Genomic DNA, 23,241 nt, shown 5'->3' on the forward strand with positions numbered 1-23,241 from the left:
ATTATACTTGACACTTGAAATATGTCAGAGTTAGAGGCCCCAACCCCCTATGTAATTGAAAATCTGTGTATGCGTTTTGATTCTCTAGAAACCTAATAGCCTAACATTGACTAGAAGGCTTACTAAGAACATAAACAGTTGATTAACACATATTTTGTGTATTATATACTGTATTCTTACAGTAAAGTAAGAGAAAAGAAAATATTATCAAGAAAATCATAAGGAAGAGAAAATACATTTAAAGTAATGTACTATACCCAGGGGTGCCTGAGTGGCTCAGTTGGTTAAACGTCTTATTCTTGGTTTCGGCTCAGGGCATGATCTCGAGGTCATGGGATTGCACCCTGCATCCGGCTCAGTGAAGAGTCAGCTTCAGATTCTTTCTCCCTCCCCCTATGACCCTCAATGCAGGGCTCAATCCCACCCTGAGATCATGACCTGAGCTGAAATCAAGAGTCAAACACTTAATTGACTGAGTCACCCAGGTGCCCCTGTACTTTTTTAAAACAAAATTAGAACCTCAATGAGATATCACCTCACACCAGTCAGAATGGCTAAAATTAACAAGTCAGGAAATGACAGATGTTGGCGGGGATGCGGAGAAAGGGGAACCCTCCTACACTGTTGGTGGGAATGCAAGCTGTTGCAGCCACTCTGGAAAACAGTATGGAGGTTCCTAAAAAAGTTGAAAATAGAGCTACCATACGATCCAGCAATTGCACTACTGGGTATTCACCCCAAAGATACAAATGTAGGGATCTGAAGGGGTACGTGCACCCCGATGTTTATAGCAACAATGTCCACAATAGCCAAACTGTGGAAAGAGCCAAGATGTCCATCGACAGATGAATGGATAAAGAAGATGTGGTATATATATACCATGGAATCAAAAGGAATGAGATCTTGCCATCAAAAGGAATGAGATCTTGCCATTTGCAACGACGTGGATGGAACTGGAGGGTATTATGCTGAGCAAAATAAGTCAAACAGAGAAAGACATGTATCATATGACCTCACTGATATGAGGAATTCTTAATCTCAGGAAACAAATTGAGGGTTGCTGGAGTGGGGGGTGGGGTGGGAGGGATGGGGTGACTGGGTGATAGACACCGGGGAGGGTATGTGCTCTGGTAAGCGCTGTGAATTGTGCAAGACTGCTGAATCTCAGATCTGTACCTCTGAAACAAATAATGCAATATATGTTAAGAAAAAAAAAAAAAAAGAAGATAGCAGGAGGGGAAGAATGAAGGGGGGAAATCGGAGGGGGAGACGAACCATGAGAGACAATGGACTCTAAAAAACAAACTGAGGGTTCTAGAGGGGAGGGGGGTGGGAGGATGGGTTAGCCTGGTGATGGGTATTAAAGAGGGCACTTTCTGCATGGAGCCCTGGGTGTTATGCACAAACAATGAACCATGGAACACTACATCTAAAACTAATGATGTAGTGTATGGTGATTAACATAACAATAAAAAATTTTAAAAAAAGAAACATAAAGGTGGAAATAGTAAAAATGTGGTCTTTCTATAATTCTTCTAAAAAAATAAATAAAAAACAAAATTAGATCATACTTTATGTTATATATGTTGCCTTTTTTCATTTAACACTAACCGTGAATGTTTTCTTGTGTTAAATAGTATTAGAAAATAAGATTTTTAATGGGTTATATGTTATCCACTTTAATAAATATTTCAGTTTATTTTGTTGGAGTAGAGAAATTCTTCCTAGATTTTGATGGGTCATTAGCCCTCTTAATTTTTTATGGTATTACATTTTCTTTTTCTGGGTTTTTATAGGTATTTTTAGAGGGAAAAGAAAAAGGCTGAATAAGAGACTATTTTTTAGTATATGTGCTGCTAAAGTGAGCAGAGACTATTTTTTAGATGCTTTTTAAAAATTTTTATTTCTAATGAATCATGGAACACTACATTAAAAACTAATGATGTACTGTATGGTGACTAACATAACAAATAAATAAATAAATAAGTAAGTAAGTAAAAGAAATTTTTGTTTCTTTTAAGGTTTTTTAAAGTTTATTTTCTTTAATAATCTCTACACCCAACATGAGGCTCAAACTCATGACCCTGAGATCACAAGTCACAGGCTTTTCTGACTGAGCCAGCCAGGTGCCCTTACATGCCTTTTTTTTTTTTTTTTAAACCAGGAGTTCTTAAGACCACAATTCTTATTCTTTGGTCTTCTTATTTTTGGCCTAAAATTTTCTGTTTTTTTTTTTAAATAAAATTTATTTTTTGTTACATTTTAATTGTTCACAGTGCCTTATCTGTTTCTTCCCCTATTTCTTAAAGTGTTAAAAAAGTATAGTGTCCACACTTAACATGTCCCTTAGTAATTCAGATTATAATAAAATTTCTTAAATACCAAGAGTGAGGTCAGATTTTTGCCTCTGACACTTAATAGCTTTGTTTATGGCAAGTTACTTAATTTTTATATGTCTGTGTTTCCTCATCTGAAAATTATTATTATTGATGACAATATATTTGCAGTTTACTTGGTATAATTAAAATAATGAAGAGAAAATACTTAACATAGTGCCTGATATAAATACTAGACTCCCAATAAGTAGTATGGTGATGGATGGAGTTATTAATAGGATTTTAAGTGGTGATGATACTGTCAGTAATAGTAGAATGTATTTGATACATTGATCCACATTGAAATTCAGTTTTAAGTTAATTTACTTGTTATGTAATCTGACTCCTCATTTTTTTTTTAAACTCTGTTTCTTTTTAGTGGTTTTCCCAATCTTGTATTCATGGTGCTTTCGGTCCTTTATACAACTTTGAACATATTCCATTTGAACTGTGTGTTTTCCAATGTATCTATTATCAATTTTATTTTGCCTGCCATAGAATTAAACAACTTCACTAAAATTGTTTCCCTGAAAATTTGGTGAATGTATTTAATTATTTCAGATTATTAAATGTATAAACAAAAATTCAAAAGGGTAAATAATAGGATCAACATTTAAATATCTCCTTCATCCTATTTTTTTCACTTCAGTTTTTCACTTAATTTTTTTTTAGAGTTTAATGATAAGAGTGTCAAGGAAAACAGTCATGACTATGAAAAATATCTCTATAATTTCCCCTTATGTTTTATATTTAGCTCATTCAACCAAAAAATATTGAGCACATATTATGTATGAGGCTAAAGAATGTAGATGGAGGAACTTTGTAGAGCCTTTCAATGATTTTATAGTTTATCTTAAATATAACTGCAATGTTTATTGAAAAGTTGAAGAAGTGCCATTATCTAATTTATATTTTTAACAAAGTTTACTCTATGAAGAATGGATTTTAGCAGCAAGGATTAGGGTACTGGGACAAAAGAAAACAGTTTCTAGAGGAAAACTGTTAGTGACATGGATCAGGGTGGTACTATGGAGATGGAAAAATGTAGATCAATTTAAAATTATGGTAGAAGTAAAAAATAAAATAAAATTATGATAGTAAAGTTGAGAAGACTTGGCAATGGACTGGATTGGGGGTCAGGAGGATAGACAGGTACATGCTCAACCCCCTTTATGGGATATGAATTCCATGCTTTGCATACAGTGTTTGCCTCCTGCATTAAAGATACCATTGTTTAAATTTTTCCATCTGATTTGTTTGCATTCCCCCAGTCAGATTGCTGCCAACTTTTATTCTAAAATTCTCTTTACCTCCTGGTTAATTTCTGTATTATTTTTATAGTCTGTCTTTCTGCTGAGCTATAGACTCGCCTGATTAGATTTTGCTTAACTTTCATGCGTTGTTTTGGCAGCGGGATCCCAACACTGAAGTCATACTAATGATGGGCCAGACCTGAGTAAGTGATGTTATGAGGGGCAAGTTAAAAAAAAAAAAAAAAAAGGAAACCATAAAAGTAGACAATTTCATTTTAATAATCTTAGTTGAAAATGAGGGTAAAAAATATGGGTGGCAAAATAGGGATGAGTGGTCAAAGGAGAGTTCCTGTTGTTTTTAAAGATGGAAGATAACTGAGAAGAGTCCAGTAGAGATAGAGAAAAGGGAGAGAATGATCAGTGAGGTAAATTTCCTGACAAGCTGCAAAAAGGTGATAATTAGTTTAAGAGAATGAAGGAAGTCTACCTTCTCCATTTTAACAGACGGGAAGGAAAGGATGAGTCATTAGATTTTAAATTTTCTAAGAGGAAGAAATTGTTTTACTATAATATTGTAAATCCATCACTTAGTTCCCCCCCAACCTCCAATGGGGAGGTTACTAATTAATGTCAATAGAGCCAAGCATTCTATTCAACAATTACCTTATTTTATTCTTATTCTTTTTGCTTTCCTCTTTAAAACAAATGAAGATCGAAAACAGAGAAGAGAGAACTGAGTATCCAGGGGGATACTGAAAAAGAGTTAGTAGGTAGTAAGATGTGTCACTTACAACTTCCCCAAGTAGGTGATTGACTCAGTCTACCAGGGTCAGGGTATTTGGGGTACAGAGTTAGGAGGATGTTCTTCATAGGGGAGTAAGATCTAATTTGAAGACACATTGTACAGTGGCTTGAAATTAGGATTTGAAGACCAAGCAAGAATGAAAGTGCCTCCTACTTCCAGTTGGGAACTCAGATTTTGAAGTCACAGCAAATAGGATTGGACAGATGGTCATGTTATTAAGAAGTGATATGAGAAAGAGATCCTTTAGATCAGTGGTTTGAAAACTTTTTTTTTAATGCAATGGGACCCTTTTTTCAAACAAAATCTCACATGGAATCTCACTATACAAAACAGATAAAAGAGGATCTTTGATGGAAGCTAGTAGCATATGGGCTAGAGCCATACCCTCTACTTCTTTTTTTCCTTGCTTTTTTCCAACACACTTAAAAATACCTAAGACTCTGCAGAACATTTTTAAATTCAAAAGAAGACAAAAACAGTTCACCCTTTTTTTTCAGCCCTCCACACCCCAACCTCTGGCAACCACCAGTCTGTTCTCTGTATCTATGTGCTTGGTTTTTTCTTATTTTTATTTCTAAATTTTTTAAAGATATACACACATAAGAGAGATCATATGGTGTTTATTTTTCTCTGACCTACTTCACTTTGCACAATGCCATCGAGGTCCATTCATGTTGTCACAAAGAGCAAGATTTCATTCTTTTTATGGCTGAGGAATATTCCATTATATTTATACCACAATTTCTTTATCCATTCATCCATTGATGGATACTGAAGTTGTTTCCATACCTTGGGTATTGTAAATAATGCTGCTGTGAACATGGGGGTGCCTATTATCTTTTCGAATTAGTGTTTTCATTTTGATAAATAGCCAGAAATGGAATTATCGGATCATTATATTTTTAATTTTTTTGAGGAACCTCCATACTGTTTTCCTTAGTAGCTGCACCAATTTACATCCCCACCAGCTGTGCACAAGGGTTCCCTTTTCTCCATTCCCTTGCTAATACTTGTTATTTCTTGTCTTTCAGATAATAGCCATTCTAACGGGTGTGAGGTGTTATCTCATTGTGGTTTGAATTTGCATCACCCTGATGATTAGTGATATGAACATCTTTCCATGTACCCCCAGAGCTAGGTGATGAAGGGATGTTCCCTGCATGACAGCTAGAAAAACCAGGGCTCCAGACATAAAAACTAGGATACCAGATGTGTATAAAACTCTCTAGGAGACACTAGGACCCTGGAATGTGACAAATGGTGAGCTCCAAGATAGTACCCAGCCTCCAAGTTCTCTGGAAAAGATTACAGTCAGCCCTTCGATGTATGTTTAATTAGAAGCTGACCCCTCAGGTCAAATTCATGGTGATTAGCTAATAAAGCTCCCTCACAGAAAGATCAAGCTGTGCGTTTGTTGCATCTTCCCTTTGCTGGACATGGTAGCTGTTTAAGAACCCTTTCTCTGCTTGGTGCAGTCGTGTGGATCCGTGAGTGTGAGCCCCACTGCCCACCAGAGCCAGGTGATGTAGAGCTATCCCTTGGAAGCAGTCAAAAAATCAGTGTTCTAGATAGGGGTATGATTATTACAGTGTGTGGGACCAGGAAAACAATCTCCCCTGGCCTCTACAAGTAGGCAGTCAAGAGGTGTTTCCTAGGTAGTAGCCATCAAAATTGGGGCACTAGTTGCATGTAAAAGCTTCCTTCTGGAAGATACTGGTGTTCTGGAGTACAACAGAGAGGAAAGTGTGAAGATGACATCTGCCAGTCTCCATCCTTGGCGAGTGTTCCAGCAAGCTCCTGGATGTGTGTGTTAAATTAGATGCTGCTCCCTCATGCCGATGCTTTAACATAAGTAGGTGAACCTTCTTCACTTCAGGTCTGGGTGTGATTGGCTGCCTCTGAGCTGGGTCCTGGGGTGGGTGAATCTGAGTGTGAGTCCTCTAAGAGCAGTTTCTCAGATCACATGGTCTTGTAGGTCTTGGAATGCAAGCCTTGTTGGGTTCTCAAAGTTAGTTGTTTTGGGGGCTCATCTCTCAAGTATGTGTCATAAAAGTTGGGGTGCCCAATGTGGGGCTCGAACTCTTTGCTCCCCAGGGAGAACTTCTGGGTTTTGAGTTCCTTCCTGGTTGTGGGTCTCCGTGCCAGGAGTGGGGTTTTATAGCATTTTATTCTTTAAGAAGTGTGTTTTTCCTGTTAGTTTAGCTCTGCTTCTTTCCCGCTGAAAGGGAGTTTTAATTCTATTTCATCAGACTGTAGTACTTGGAGTCTTTCTTTATTCAACTTCTGAGTGTATGTGGATATCTTGCATAAAGTAACATGACTTCTATTTGTTAGCCTGCTTCGTTTTTCTCAATCTCTTATTCATCAGCCTCAATTACTCTCCAGAAATATCTCAGAAATTCCAGTTAATTTTAGTTGTATTTCCTAGTTAAGCAAAGCTTTAGGTCTTTTTGCGTGTACTTTGGGACTTTGTAGATGAAAGGAACAATTAACTAGACATTGTCTCTCTTTTTATTCTTCTGACTTTTGTATCCTTGTTAGAAATCTCTAATCCTAGTCAATAAATTCATATACTCTACCTGCAGTTTAGATGATCCATACATGTTAAATTTTGCTCAGATCTTCTATAATATTCTTTTATATCTTAGGATAACCTCTTTCTCACAGATATCTCATTGCAAAGGAATATTTAATCCTTTTGAATAGATATTTACTGAACAGTATGAAAATCAGTGCTTTACTCTTGGATAATTTTCTTATCAAGTCTCTTGAGGTATAAATAAGATGAGTAAATCTTTAAAAGATTTAGCAGAAATTTGTAATTTAGCATGATACACATTAGGAGATAGAACCAGGCCAATGAAAGGGAGGATAAGGAAAAAGTGGAATTAAATTGTTAAATATTTTAAAGAATTATTTATTCATTTTAGGGGGGGAAGGGTAAAGGGAGAGGGAGAGAGAGAATCTCAAACAGACTCCCCACTGAGTGCCAGGGCTCCATCTCATGACCCTAAGATTATGACCTGAGCTGAAATCGAGAGTTGGACGCTTAACCAACCGAGCCACTCAGCCACCCGAAATTGTTAAATATTTTAATGCAATGTGAAGGTTTTGTTTTGTTTTGTTTTGTTTTGTTTTGTTTACCATCAAGTTGATAAAATTCTGATAGTAGGCACTATCAGAGGGTTAGTTTAGTTCAACCCTATCATTTTTCAGACAGGGAAACTGGTATTTAGGGTGTCTGAGACTTGCTCCAGATCACAGGCTGCAACACAGAGCACCTGATTGCCAGCCCACTTTTGTTTGGGGATGTAATTGTTACTCTTTACAGTGGTAGTAAAATGTGTGAAGCTTCAAAGGAAATTGGTTCATTTTATATAGTCATGCTTTAAACCACAATATACTATACTTAATGACTCAAAGTAACTATTTTTGAAAATGTAGGTAAAATAAAAGTTTTGTAATTAGAATGATTTCCCTTCAAATATATAATTTTGTTTGTTGTCTAATAAGGTGTTTCTGCCTTATCTCCTGTTTCACAAAATCCCTTACCAGAAAAGTGTTTGTGTCTTCTTGGCTTTTGTTTTTGTTTTGCTACTTAAAATCTTGAAATATTATTTGTCCAAGTGTTCAGTTGCCTGGAAGTTATCTAAAGAAACAGTTTTATAAAAGCCTTTGTCAGAACTTTTAGAAAATACTGGAATTGTAAATCTGTTAGTGGTACTACTAAACCAAAAGCAGCAGCATAGTGACTACCTCATGATCTTTATTGTTCTTGATTATTGTTTTTCACTTGAGTTTACATTGCAAGGAAAAGCCAGGTTTCATCAAATCTACTTTTGTGCTTTGAATTCCCACAGAGAACTTTTGGTATTGTTGGCAAAGATAAAGACAGAACACCTTCTAGAAGAAACATCTAAGTCTCTTTTTATGTTTACTTTCTGAATATTCAGTCTATTCTGTAGCTGTGCTTTTAGCACTAAAGAATCGTGCAACTAAAACAAAGGGCAGCTGATCACATTTGTATTTCTTAGTCAACATGTCTTGTCCTTCCCTAATAGCACCTGCTCAGGTTTATGCCCAGCAGCTGTCAGCATTCATAAACACTGTGATTACACAAAAGGGAAGTTTGATATGCCTGAATTTGAACAGTGTTATCGTTAACAACTGATCATTGAGTCTTTCTGGAGTGAGTATAGAAAATCATCATGCAGGAAAGTTGTTTGTGGTAATTCTGATTTTTGTCTATTCTCAGAATTGTTATTGGCAAATATCATCCTAGTAAAATATAGTAAATTCATATTATCCAGCATGAGCAGATATTCTGATATGTGTTAATGACATATCGTACTTTATCAATTTCAAACAATTAGGACAAAATGTAAAATAAGAGACTAGAGTTAGACTGACACAAATGATATGTTGAATATAATGATCATGTTATAATTTGTCACAATGTCAATAAATCAGTTTGAATCATCTTATTATAACAATTATATAGAACTACTACTTAATAGAAAGTTTTAGTTAGTTGAATTCTAAGTAATATAATTTTTGATACTTTAGATCAGGATCTCTCAACCTTGGCACTACTAACATTTTGGGCCGGGTAATTTTCTGTGTGCAGGATGTCCTGTGCATTGTAGGAGTTTAGCAGCATCCCTGGACTCTATCGCTGCAGTACTAAGATCAAAATAGTTGAAATAAAATAATACATGAATAATGTAGATAATAGAACTTCTAAGGAAAAGCTTATGCTCTACATAAGCATTTTTTTTTTTAAGTTAAGCCCTTTTCCACTTAAATGAACAAAAGGAACCAAGAATAAAAGAGAAAATTCCACTTTCACTGAAACTAAAAAAGGCCCTTAACATCATACTACTAGCTGTAGTTCTACTCTTTCTTATTGCCAGGTTTAAATTTTATTTTTAAACAATGTTATAATAAAGAACCTACTAGTATTTTATTTCTACAGAATAGATTCTCAAAAGTAGATTGTAAGATCCAAGTATATGTATATTTTTAATTTTAATGACCATTTCCAAGAAAAGATCTCCAATAAGCAATATGTAGAGACTGCTCATTTTGCTTTCTGGGTTTTACTTGCTTTAGTCCTGAATCAAGTTATAGCAACAGAAAGAATTACAGCAACAGAAAGAAATATACGTAGGGTTCATAATTTATTATCCTAAAAAAAGTAATGACTATTATTTATTGAATAGTTTTATGCCAAGTACTCAGCTAAAGTACTTATTTATATCACCAAATTATTTTTGCTGTGGAGTACAAAGGCAAATTTTAAAAAAAACCTTTACATTATTTTTTAAAAATAACATGTTTAAATAGTACATTTTAGAATTTTTTTAAGACAATGAGGTTACCAGCTATACATTTTTAAAAATAGCCCTTTTCTGTAAACTCTTAACTAGGTAAAGGATACATAATTTTTGTATGTAGTGAAATGAGATTTGTTGGTGAAAATAATTTGTGGAGAAAATGTCAGTACGGGCCCTGCCATCAGACCAGCCACCTGTCTCCAAGCTCATTTGTGACTGTTTGATGGCCCAAAACCTGCCTTTTAAACATTAGTTTCATGTAACCATCAATACCAACTACTCTTTTCCATGATGAATGCTAATAAAGAGAAAGGAAAGTTCTTTAAGAATATGGACATACTCATTATAGCAGTATCATCATCTGTAGAGGTGATTGAGAGCAGTGACAGAATATGAAGAGAAACATAATGATGGATATTTGTATATATTGCAAAATGATCATCGCAATAAGCCTACTTAACATTCATCACCACACAGTTACAATTTCTTTTCTTGTGATGAGAACTTTTAAGATCTACTTTCTTAGAACTTTCAAATATACACTATAGTAATACTAACAGTAGTCACCATGTTGTACATTATATCCCATGACTTACTTATTTTAAAACTAGAAGTTTATACGTTTTGATCCCCCTTCACCCATTTCTACTCTACATTTTTAATATCAACATAAATTTACAACAAGACCAATGTAAGTTTGCTAAATAGCTAAGCAAAAAAAAAAAGTTACATGTAAGTGAATTGGTCATTATAAATGGGTTGTACTAAGGCCATTTTAACTATAGTTCAAACCTGACATTAGTAACAACTCTAAAATATATTTGTCTTTTTGGTGGGGGAGGAGTGCTTGCTCTGATAGAGGTTACCAGGTCAGATCCTTGGATGCTTAAGATTTTCAAGACTTGAATTTAGAAGACAGTCCATTCAAATGTGGTGTTACTTTCTTGAGTTAAGATAATATGGGTATTCTGTTGTAAATGAATAGATGATGAGGTGATTTAAGAAGAATAAGAAGTTAATATGTTATATGCAAGTCTATTAAGAGAAGTTTTGGTACACTTAACATTAAACTTATTTCATAAATTGGTATTTTAAATTATACTTATGTTTTTATTCCATATTTTATCTTTCTGAAGAACATGTATTTTGAAATTATTTCACATTTTATAAAAGTATGCCTAAATGTTTGACTTATTTTGATACTAAGGTATGTTTAATTCTTTGAATAATTCCACTATCTAGTACTGAGAATTAACATTTTTCTCCCTCTCATAGATATGGAGTCTGGAGAACGGTTACCATCCTCAACAGCCTCCACTACTACACCTTCATCTTCTCTACCTTCTGTGGCTTCATCAGTTTCAAAAGGCGGCCTTTCCACGGGAGCTGCTTCACTTAGCTCTACAATCAACCCATGTGGTGAATACCCTTTATTAACTCAGTTTTAGAATGCCATCCATTTACTAATTTGCATTCGTAGTATTTTATTGAACTGAATAAAATGATTTCATTACCTCTTTTGACCTGTTGAACAATAACTAGGTTAAACATCTAGTTTGTGCTTTTTCTGTATTTTACCAGCACACTGAGATTGCACTTTTCATGCTTAGTAGAAGCTCTCTTTGAGAGTTTCATCATAATTTCTTAATTTGACCATTTCAATTAATAAATGAGTACACGCAAAATGTTTTGAAACAATAGGCCCATGAGGGAGTGAAGAAATACAAAGGAGTCCTTGGTGATAAGATTAGGTACTAATGCTATGGACCTTTTATTCTAAATTTGCTTCTGGTATTTGAAATAATCCTTCACCAAACTCCAGCTACCCCTGTTCACAGATGTGTACTAAGAGAGATAGATCATTTACTCGATGGAAAATATTTTAAAAATTAACAGCATGACAAGTTTCTCTTTAAACATGAACAAAGTTTAGATTGCTAAAAAGACAATAATAAGAGCTTTATTTCAGAAATTAAAATACCATAAATTTTGATTAATTATGTAGAAAGTTTTTTTAATTACTGCCCCAAATCACTCTTTGTTCAAACACAGGTTTGGTAGAATACATCCTTTTTTTAAAAAAAGAAAACATGTTAAGTGTGATTAACTCATTCCTTTATCACTAGGAAGCTTTTTAACTTCAAATATTTTTTATCTTAAAGATTATTTCGTATGTTTATAAGCAGAAGAACTAAATGATATCTCACTTTTTAAAATTAGATTTATAATTTTGGATAAATGCAGTGCATAAATATGGAATGTTTGCTAACAAAATACCTTGGTAAATTGCCAAATACATATTTGTTCAATTATTTTTTTAATCAATGGAATGACAGGAAGGATGTCATTTTGTCATTGATGTATCAGAACAATTTTTTGTAGAATTTTCTTAGTGATTATAAAATAACTAAGATAAAACACTCTTTTATTAAAAAAATAAATAAATAAAATCCCTGTTCTCTTGCGTCCTGTGCAGTCTTGGTTAAGTCCTTTCACAACTTCATGCACACTTCCCTTATATATGAAATGATGAATGCCTTCGATGATATGCTGTATTCAAAAATAGTGATGCAGGTTTATCTTAAGTTAGTTTGTCTAAATGATTGCACACAATTGTATCTTTGTAATTATTCTTCCCTGCTTTTTATAATTCTTCTCTCCTTAGTTGTCAACTCATTTCAGTGTATCTTCCAATCTGCCGTCTAACTTTGTATTTACTTCTGAATTAGTCTTTATATAAGGTTTCTGGAGAATTTTTTTTTTTAATGTTGAAGATTTAATAGCATTCTTGAGTACAGAGCCATGAGTTTTCTGGACACTTTGCTGTTACCAATTTCTCAGTTTTCTGAATTAGTCAATGTTGAGCACTATTTTTTGTTGGCAGTAGTTGGGAGTTGCAAAAGGGGTGTGGGGTATGCTGAGTTGCTGGGTAGCATCAGAAATTTCCTTGTCTGGAAAGGAATTCATTTTTTATCATTTATTTACCAACTTAAAAGATTGTAGACTTTTTAGGTTGAGTTGCTTATTTTGAATGGAAACATATTTTATTTCTATGTTTATTCAGAAATAGATCAGTTATTAACACATTATACTTTCAGTATGTACAGCATGAGTTTTTTCACTTTCTAAGAAAATGCTTTTTTTTTGTTTTTAGCTTTAACAGTGTTATGGTTTATGTTTAAAGTAAAGCCTTATATTAACTTCCAACCCAAAGGTTGCTTAAGAGAATGTGCAGTTGTCCTACATAGCTCTATTTATCATTTTCCTGTCTTCTCTTATTTGATTCATTCTTTTTGGCCCATTCATTCTGATAATTCTCTTCATTTTAAAACAAGATCGTAGAGTGTTAATGGGCCTGGACTCTGTCTTAATAAACAACTTAAATCTCCTCAATTTGTTTGATTTATAGAGACAAGAAAACAATTTTCATCTTTAAAATGTCAAAACCTCAGCAGTTCTTTAATGGCTCCTTTGAGGACATTCTGTTGTTTTAAACAGTTATTTTAACTGGCCATTCTCTGTCATCTTCATTAATGGTATGTCTATAGGAATTCTTCTGAGTTACAAAGGATGTAATTCAAACCTGCTTTCAAATTTTGAATCATCAACTAATTTTTTTGAGTGAATACCTTGTCAGGATTTGGGATTAAACCTACCTACAAGTTAGTCTGTCACTATTATGGATGCTGGCAGAAGACATGAAACTCCTGGGTCAGAAATTTTATTACTTATTGTCACAGCAGTTAACATGAATATCATGTTGGCATTGGTTCCCCATGCCTCCCAAGTCCCACAGAGGTTACATGATGGCCCAATTGAACCTTATAAATGCAGTGGGTTTGTATCACAGCTGAAGAATACTGAACTTGGGGAATCCATTGCTTTCATAAAAATGAAAGCAAACCCACTCTTTGTCTTAAAGATGTTGCTTTATCTTTCAGGGTTGTTCCTTGCAAATGCAATCTTGAGAAATGGCCTGCTTAAAGAATGGTCTAGGCTTTGCATTCTTAGCATACCCAGTGACAACATGCAGGGACCTGGGAGGGTTGCATCTCACAACACAACACACTTTAATTTTATTGTAGTAACTAGGTTAGAAAACAACATTGCAATAATGATTGATTGATATAAGTCTATCTGCATATGGATTTTGTTGATCTTATCAGAAGAGTAATATTTCTTTTCCCTTTAAGGTATGAGTTTTTAAAAATAACTGCCTATTTCTAAAAAATAATTTGGGACAGCTTTCAGTAAATGTATTGGCACAATAAAAAAACAAAAAAATAACTAAAATATCAAAACATAGGCTCTAAAAACTGAAAAGGTGTTAGCTGAAGAAAGCCACTCTTACCGAACAAAAAACTTACTGAATTAGCTGCTAAGAATAAAAGGAAAACATAATGGCTTACATGACTCACACACCATTGCTAGTAAGCATATCAATTCCTCAGATGAAAACCGAACTTTTTTCTGGCCCTGAATGGTGTAGGAAATATGTCACCAGAATCTTTGTATAACAAGCCAAATAATGCACAGTATCCCATGGGCCAATTTCACAGATACTCAGACGATTCCACATACTGGCTCTGAGTGAAGGCTAAGAGAATAATAGTTTCACAATTACACTTTATCAAATTTGTTTGAGATTTGTGGTCATTGACCTAATCCAAAGATAGAACTTTGATAAATTTCAGTGATAGTTTAAATTGTGTCATAGACCAGTGGTTTTCAACCCATTTTTAAGGGTAGAACCTTCAAACAAAAGCTTATAAAAATGCTGAATATACAAAACAAATAAGCCATTTAAAACTTCTCTGGCTAAAGCCTGAGTATGCCTACTTTTCTTTGAAAAATTAAAGAGACTGATTTACATATGTATCTTAATTCCCTCTATAGATGTGTGCCAAATCATAGTATATTGAGGAAATTGCAAGTTGACCAGTAAAAGCCTCAACTTAGGGTATGTGTCAGTTCTGACAATGCTTAACTATGAGTAGGAAAGCATGGCATTTAAGCACACAAGCCCATTGAAAGGCAGTCCCAAAGTGGGTAATGCCATCACAGACCTGGGCTCCTAATTTTATATTGTGTCTTCTAGAGTATGGGACTTTCATGCTCACATGTGTATCCCATGGCTGTAAGAGAGCTGATCCACATAGAGCACTATTTTCCAGAAAAGAAGGTGGGGTGGGAGTGGGGCAAAAGTTGCTTGCCAGCTTACTTTGACCCTTATTAAAGAGCTTTCCCAGAAACCCCATCCAGAGATTTCCACTTATTTCTCTTTCATCAGAATGGTAATCTCAGCTTCAAGGAAGGTCAGGAAAACTAGTTTTTAGCTGAGCATACTGCCGTCCTGAAGAAAATAGAGGTTATTAGTAAGGAAGGAGAGAATGGATCAGCAATACCTACTATGGCTAAGTGGAACCAGAGGGACAGGAGTTCAAGCTGGGGAATGGGCTCATGTCAGATCATTTAGAACTCCATGTGTGATGCTTAGGAATTTAGGCAGAATAATGTATTGATTAAAAGCAAAGATTTTGCAATTGAAATATCTTGAAATGGAATCTTGGCTTATTCACATTTAGCTATGTGAATTTGGGTAAATTACGTATTCCTCTCTGAGCTTTAGTTGCCTCATGCATAAAATGGATATGACCACCCATTTTGCAGCATTATAAGGATAAATGAGATAATGCCTGTTGTACAGTAGGGGCTTAGTAAATTATAACCATTATTTTTATTCATACTTCATCCAAGTGGAAGGGTTTTATATGATCACACTGCTTTGAAAATGAAAGCTTTAGCATCATGTTGAACATCAGTTTGCAATGGGAATGACACCAGAGGCAAAGAAGACTTTTAGGAATTACTTGTATTTATTTGGGTGAGAAATGATATCGGCCCATATTAAGGAGTTATTGGAGATGAAGAAAGAAGGTTGCAGAGATATTTAGGGAGTAGATTCTTATAGGACATAATGACTATTCAAATTTGGCAAGGCAATGTTTAGAGAGAGAGAGAAGCCCTGACATGACTTGAATAACTGGGTCAGGAGTGATGTAATGAGAAACGTGGAGGAGGAATAAGTTTTAAAGGATAAAAGGCTTAGGTATCTTTTTGCATGTTGCATTTAATGAAATGTACATCCATTTATATATCCACACAACTGCTGGTGGATATTTGAGTTGTTTTTACCAATTACAATGTTATGACCATTAAACATGGATTCCAATGCATATAAGCGTACATTTCTGAAAATGTCTTCAACTTTACCAGTAGTACTAATTTATTTTTCCACCAGCTGTATATTAGAATTCCTGATGCTTGTCATCCATGCTAACACTTCTCATTGACAGGCTTTTTGATTTTTGTCAATGCTGAATACTAAATAGTGTCTCATTAAGGTACATTTTTATGTTTTTAGCCTTTTGGATTTCTTCTTTTTGAAGTGATTATTTAGGGCTTTGATACATGTTTCTATTGGATTATGTATCTTTTTCTTATAGATTTATGAGTGTATTACATTTTGGATGCTGGTCCTTTTGTCAGTTATATTTGTGGGAGATATCTTTTCCCAGTCTGTGGTGTGTCTTTTTTTATTCTAAATTGTCTTTTGTTTAATAGAACTTCCAATTTTAATGTAGTCAGATTTATCAGTATTTTTATTTATGCTTATCCTTTTTGTCTTGTTTAAGAACTACTCTTTTACCTTCGAGGTCATACATATATATTTTTTAAAGATTTCACTTACCTCTCTTTTAGTATTACTTTGAAAAGTCTGTGGTTATCAGATATCAGGCCAGTTATGATAGACTGAATTGGCCTTTTGGTTTTGCAACTGTGGCCATTTGGGGCTGTTGGTTAATATATCTGTCAGTTCAGCCCATGATAACACAAACCACTAAGGCTGTTTAAGCAGAAAGAGATTTAATACAGGGAGTTGGATACTTATGAAATTATTGAGGAGCTGGTTCCCTCATCCCCACAAATGATTTCAGGGCATTACTGTTGAATTGGCCTGCTTAAGGAAACTACCTTTGGTTGAATCAGGACACCACTTTTCCAACTGAAGACTCCATGGATCATACCACCTTAGCTGCAATCCAGTAATCAGGAACCACTGACGTAACTGCCTCCAAGGTTGATCTGTGTTACCTGCTAGATCTATACAGCTAAAAGGATGCCTCGTGGGCTGCTAATCTGCCAGCTTAACTCAGTTTTTAATTCGTTCCAAATACATCTGATTGGCAGAATCTAAATAATATCCAGAATCCTGGCTGCAAAAGAGACTGGTAAATGTAATTTTTAGCTGCCCAGCTTCTGCATCACAGGAAGATACACTGAAAGAAGTTTAGAACAAATGTTAAATGAGCCAATTACCTATCCACTTGAGCTCATCTAGTGATAGGCCCCCTGCCATATCTCCCAACCTGTGAAGTGTAATAAACTCCTGATACAGGGGCGCCTGGGTGGCTCAGTTGGTTAAGCGACTGCCTTCGGCTCAGGTCATGATCCTGGAGTCCCTGGATCGAGTCCCGCATCGGGCTCCCTGCTCGGCAGGGAGCCTGCTTCTCCCTCTGACCCTCCCCCCTCACGTGCTCTCTCTCTCTCATTCTCTCTGTCTCAAATAAATAAATAAAATCTTTAAAAAAAAAAAAAAAAAACAACTCCTGATACATATAGATGAGCTTTATTCCAGTTTCAGCAGTTTTTTTCTTCAGAACATTTCATAGCTCATGTATACTTAGCACAAATCTCTTTTGAGGGGCGCCTGGGTGGCTCAGTTGGTTAAGCGTCTGACTTCACTCAGGTCATGATCTCAGGGTCCTGAGATCAAGCCCCACGACAGGCTCTGCACTCAGTGGGGAGTCTGCTCCTCCCTCTCCCACGGCCCCTCCCCCTACTACTCATGCCTGCGTGCTGTCTCTCTCTCTCTCAAATAAATAAAATCTTTAAAAAAGCAAAAGAAATCTCTTTTGAGATTTGTCAGAAATGATATAGTTGACCTCTGCCTCCTTCTTGAAAACCTGTTTTGGGGAAAAGTTTGTATCAAATTAGTATTATTTCTTCCTTAAATTTTTGGTAGAATCCACCAGTGAAGTCATCTGGGTTTTCAAGGTTTTCTTGTCGTTGTTGTTGGAAGATATTAAAACATGAGTTCAACTTTTTAAATATCAACATAAAACTATTCAGGTTATCTTTTTCTTCTTTAGTGAGCCTTGGTTGTTGATGTCTTTCAAGGAGTTTGTCCATTTCATCTAAATCATTGAATTTATGGGCACATTGTTGATCCAAATAATACCTCATCCTTTGAATGTCTTCTCTTTCATTATTGATATTAATAATTTGTGCCCTTTTTTCTTTCTGACTGGAGGTTTATCAATATTTTTTGAGGTTTATCAATATTATTCATCTTTTTGACAAACTAGCTTTTGGTTTCATTGATTTTTCTCAGTTTTCTGTTTTATTGATTTCTGTCCTTTATTATCTCCTTCTGTTTTTCTGTGAGTGTGATTTCCTTTTTTTTTTTTTGTAACTTCTTAAAGGGAAAGCTTAGATCATTTATTTAAGACCTTTCTTTTTCTTATATATGCATTTAATGCTATAAATTTCCCTGTTAAGTACAATTTGACATTTTGATTTTTTTTTTTATTGATGTCCATTTTAATGTCATTGTGGTCAAAAACATACGGATGATGATCTGTGCCCTGTTTTTTTGGCTTTCCATGGTTGCTTTTTTAGACTGGCACCTTGTGGGTCTCCTTTGTGCCTGTGAAAATTGTCGGGTCAGCCAAGTACTTAGGCAGAGATGAGTCTCTTTCTCTCTGGTTCCCTTGCTTCTAAGATTATCCTGTACTACTTTCCAGCTGTTCTGCCAGCTTTGGACTCTGTACTCTGATGCTTCAGGCTTTCTGCTGTCTAACCTAATCATGGTGAAGGAATGGACTCAGTTAAGAAATACATCAAACTCAACTGATCTGCCATGGGTAGCTCTGTCTTTCAAGAGTAGATTTCTCTATGTTCTCTGCTAGCCATTTTGCTGTCCCCCTTGGGTCCAACCCCATTCATGCAGTGTACTTGTAGCTAGGCATTTGGATAGTTCAGGCTCTGAATTTGAGCCTCATTGTTTCTGTGGTTTGCTCACTGCCGGAGTTTCCCCTTTAAACTTCCTGATGTTGTTTTAAATCAAGGTTTTATTATTATTTTCTGTGGATGGTTCATGTGACCTCTACACCACCACTACAATATTACCTGAAATTGTCCCCGTCAAAATAAATCACTTTAAAAAAAATTTTCACTTAAGACCCCAGGGGTGATATGTGACCCAGTCTAGTCAATCCAAATATCTTTTTTCCCAGGCAGTAGTGATTGGTTAAGGAATAATGGGCACATAATGTAAGTCAGACTAATCAAAGACAAAGAGACTCCATTCTGGGATTTTTATTAGTGAGAAAGGATACCCTTTTGTCTCACAAACTTAGGAGAAAGGGCCCATTTGAGGACATAGAGCCAAGAGAAGAAAGAGAAATTAGGTACTGGTAAACTTTCAATCAGTCTTCCTTATCTAAAGGGAGCTGTTCCCAAAAGTTTTTACACAATATGAGTTAATACATTCACCTTTTCAGTTAGCCATTTTGAATTGGGTGTTTGGTACTTTTTGACCTAACCGATATACTCTTCATGATCTAATCTCTGCCTGCTTAAAACTTATCTGGTACTGGGGGCGCCTGGGTGGCTCAGTTGTTAAGCATCTGCGTTTGGCTCAGGTCATGATCCCAGGGTCCTGGGATTGAGCCCTGCATTGGGCTCCCTGCTCCACGGGGAGCCTGCTTCTCCCTCTCCCACTCCCCCTGCTTGTGTTCCCTCTCTCGCTGTGTCTCTCTCTGTCAAATAAATAAAATCTTAAAAAAAAAAAAAAAAAAAAAAAAAACAACTTATCTGGTACTGTTCTCATTCTGTTCCCATATCTTTCAGAGTCCCTGGCCTTTTACTTCTTCAGATACAAAGCATTCTTTCCCAAACCAGGATGTCAAACATGTTCTCCCTCTGTCTGGAAAATTTTCATGTGGCTGATTCTTATGCTTTTTCTCAGGTTAAATGTCCTGAGACATTAATTGGAGAATTCTCCTCTTTTCACAGTGTCTAGGTAATTGTTCCACTGTTACATATTTTTGTCCCTAATAATTTCCTCCATCATACTCTTCACAATATATAATTATACATTTGGTGTTATTTTACTTGTTTGCCCCTTTTCCTACATTTAAAGGACAGGAACTATATCTGCTTTCTTTTATCAGCATGTTCTAGTCAGTGCCTGGCACAAAATATATGCTCAAGAAGCAATTTTTGAAGAAAGGAAGGAGATGACCTTGCAGGACTTGGACTTGAAAATTAGATGATAAATTAACTTTAATTAATAAGTTTCCTAGGCCATGCTATATTTTGTTCTGGTAGTACCAAATGGCTATGCAGATTTTAGTTGGGGATGGGCATTATAAGCCATGTGGTGAGGAATCTTAAAGCATCAGTTGACCTTGGGTGCCTGGGTGGCTCAGTCGGTTAAGCGACTGCCTTCGGCTCAGGTCATGATCCAGGGTCCTGGGATCGAGCCCTGCATCAGGCTCCCTGCTCATCGCGGAGTCCGCTTCCCCCTCTCCCACTCCTCCTGCTTGTGTTCCCCTCTCTCGCTGTGTCTCTCTCTGTCAAATAAATAAATAAAATCTTTAAAAAAAAAAAAAAGCATCAGTTGACCTTACTGGACAGGGAATGAATAAATAAAACCCTGCAAGTCCAAAGTTATTATTTTATTAGAACTTCTCATTTAAAAGATAACTAAGAGTTAAGTTTACAGTCGCTAGAGAATCATCAAAAAAATGAGATAGGCCTATTCTTGTGGGTTTGAGTATAAAGCCAAGGTTTCATTCCAGTTTCTTTTAGTATTTATGTTATGGTATAAATAACTATTATAACATTTTTAGTTGATCTGTCTATAGTGTAGATATCTATAAATTTCATAAATAAAGGCTCTCAAATGTTCAGCTGTATAGCCTTCCTCAGTGGGTTTGTTTTTGAAATATTATTTTACTTTAACTTTTATTTGTAGTTTTAATTTAGAATTTTAACAGTAAATTACTATAGAAGGTAATGCCTTTGAATCAGTTAAGTACTCATAAAAATAAACCCAGTGTTATAGATTAAATTTTACCTCCTCCCAAAAAAAGATATACTGGAGTCCTAACCCCCAGTATCTCAGAATGTGACCCATTTGGAAATAGGGTCCAGTACAACTCGTTTCCTTATAAAAGGGGGAAATTTGGACACAGAGACATGCACAGAGAAGCCCATGTGAGGACATATGAAGAACACCTGAGGTTCCCAAAAGCTAAGAGAGAAGCATGGAACAGATCCTTCCTTAGTGCCTTCAGAGGGAGCATGGCCCTGTCAGCTCTTTGATTTCAGACTTCTAACCTCTGGAACTGTGAGAGGATACCCTGTGTTCTAAGGCACTCAGTTTGTGGTACTTCGTTATGGCATCCCCAGCAAATTAATATACCCAGTATGTTTCTCAAAGCTGATTTTAATAATTTTTGCTCATTATAATAATTTTTTATTTATTGAAACATAGGTAAAATAAGATTTTGGAATTTGATTATTTTTAGTGATCTTTTTTTCTATTTCATTATTAAAGTATAGCTGGATTTGAAGATAAAAGTATATATAAAATATTATATATTTTTAGCATCTTAATCCATGAACTCTAAATCCTTTCATCGGTCTAACAAAAATGCTTTTTACAAAAGAGGAACTGCTCCTGTCTTTAACAACAGTCATTTGCTGAACTGAAACGAAAACGGTTTACCATGTTCAGTGTTAGAGAGTGGCAGCTTTAGTTCCCAAGGTTACCTAGGCTATTAATGATTTATTTTCTAATTAAAAAAAAAAAAAAACTGGAAGGAAAATAGTAACTTGACATAGAATCCAGGCAGATCACAACTTAATCAAGTGTTCAAAGTTAGTATCACCAGTACACATAGCAACATCTTGGACCCCAGATATGCTGCACTGAGAAGAGTGTATTGCTTCTCCTTCCCAATGTTGCCTAACCTCTTCTAAACACGAGAAGGCATCAGACAAACTCACACTGAGAGGTGTTCTACCAGTACTCTTCAGTGGATCAAGATCATGAGCGAAGACTGAGGAACTGTCACAAATAAGAGAAAATTAAGGAGATACAGCAACTAAAACTGATAAGATCTGAATAAATTTTTAATTTTAGTTAATTAAGATTAACTTCCTGGTTTTGAAAATTATATTTTGTCATATAAGATGTTAACATAGGGAGGTTGGGACTCTACTAATTTTGCAACTCTTGTGAGTCCTAAAATAATCTCAAAATAAATGCTTAAAAATAAAGGCTTTATTTCCATGCCATGCATCTTTTTAAATATTAAAATGTAGGGGTTAACTTACTGAGAAAGTTTTGAGACTGCAGGAATAGAATGAAGATTATTTGCAGGAAATGTCACCATTAACTATAGAATTCTTTCTGTTCTCTAATCAAAGTTCAAGGTTATAGTTTGTACATTTTGAGTTCCAGAATATTTGAAGATTAATATATTTAAGAATTTTAATGTGAGCCAGTAATTTGAGCATTTCTTTAATTTACAGTAATTTTGATGATGTTCAATTTGGTTATTACACTTATTCATTACTAGTGTTAAAGTACACATGTAACTTTTATTTGAATGCACTGCCATCTTTGATGATTAGCCTACTTTGCAGGTTGTATACTAGAAGCTGATTTTGCAATGCTGTAAAATTATGCTTATAATTTTAAAGAACTAGAGACGAGTTTGAAGACATGTTGCAACAAGTTTGTGAAGCAATGAAAGATTAAAGACATTTTTATTTCTAGCATACAAAAAGCAACATTTGTGGAGTTCTATCATAGTAATCCGTCTCCTTGATTTTTAAAAAGATTAGGTGCTTTAGCATACTTCTTGTAATTATTTTGTTTTAATTGGCTATCTGGACTTTTCCTGACAGGAGATTTTGTTCACTGGTAGTTCAGGTTCAAGGCATTAGTACAGTATTTATACTATTTTGTTCTTGTGGGAGGAAAACCCTTATTGTGTTGTGGCATGAAATGCACTATCATTAATAAAGATACTTGCAGTTACCATGCGTTGTTACTGAGACACTGACATGTAACTGCTTTAAATCACCTATACATATGTTGACTAGCAGAATTTGAAAAGCTCTGCTCAAAAGTGTTCAGCTTCTTATAAGTCAGAACTTAGGTATTATGGATGTATATTAATTTTTATTATGCAAAATGTGCATTGTTACCTACCCATTAAAATAGAAACTAAAAAGTTCATTCATAATATAGAAATTATGTTTGAATGTTAATATCTGTTGAAAAGAATAAGTGTAATCTTCTAAAATTATTTTCATTTTACGATACAATT

General features: G+C 35.1%; 1 protein-coding gene across 19 annotated transcripts in view; it reads left to right on the top strand.

Moving 5' to 3' along the window:
* The window catches only part of BAZ2B (bromodomain adjacent to zinc finger domain 2B), a 381,204-nt gene that overhangs the window by 233,723 nt on the left and 124,240 nt on the right, over positions 1-23,241 (top strand). For all 19 annotated transcript variants that reach the window (XM_032409746.1, XM_032409845.1, XM_032409773.1 and 16 more), the window contains one exon: positions 11,045-11,188. In XM_032409746.1, the coding sequence (XP_032265637.1) occupies positions 11,047-11,188 (142 nt within the window). In that variant the 5' untranslated portion in view covers positions 11,045-11,046. The remainder of the gene's footprint in view (positions 1-11,044; positions 11,189-23,241) is intronic.

This window comes from Phoca vitulina, unplaced genomic scaffold (genome assembly GCF_004348235.1).
Source record: "Phoca vitulina isolate PV1807 unplaced genomic scaffold, GSC_HSeal_1.0 scaffold1, whole genome shotgun sequence".
Lineage (NCBI taxonomy): Eukaryota > Metazoa > Chordata > Mammalia > Carnivora > Phocidae > Phoca > Phoca vitulina.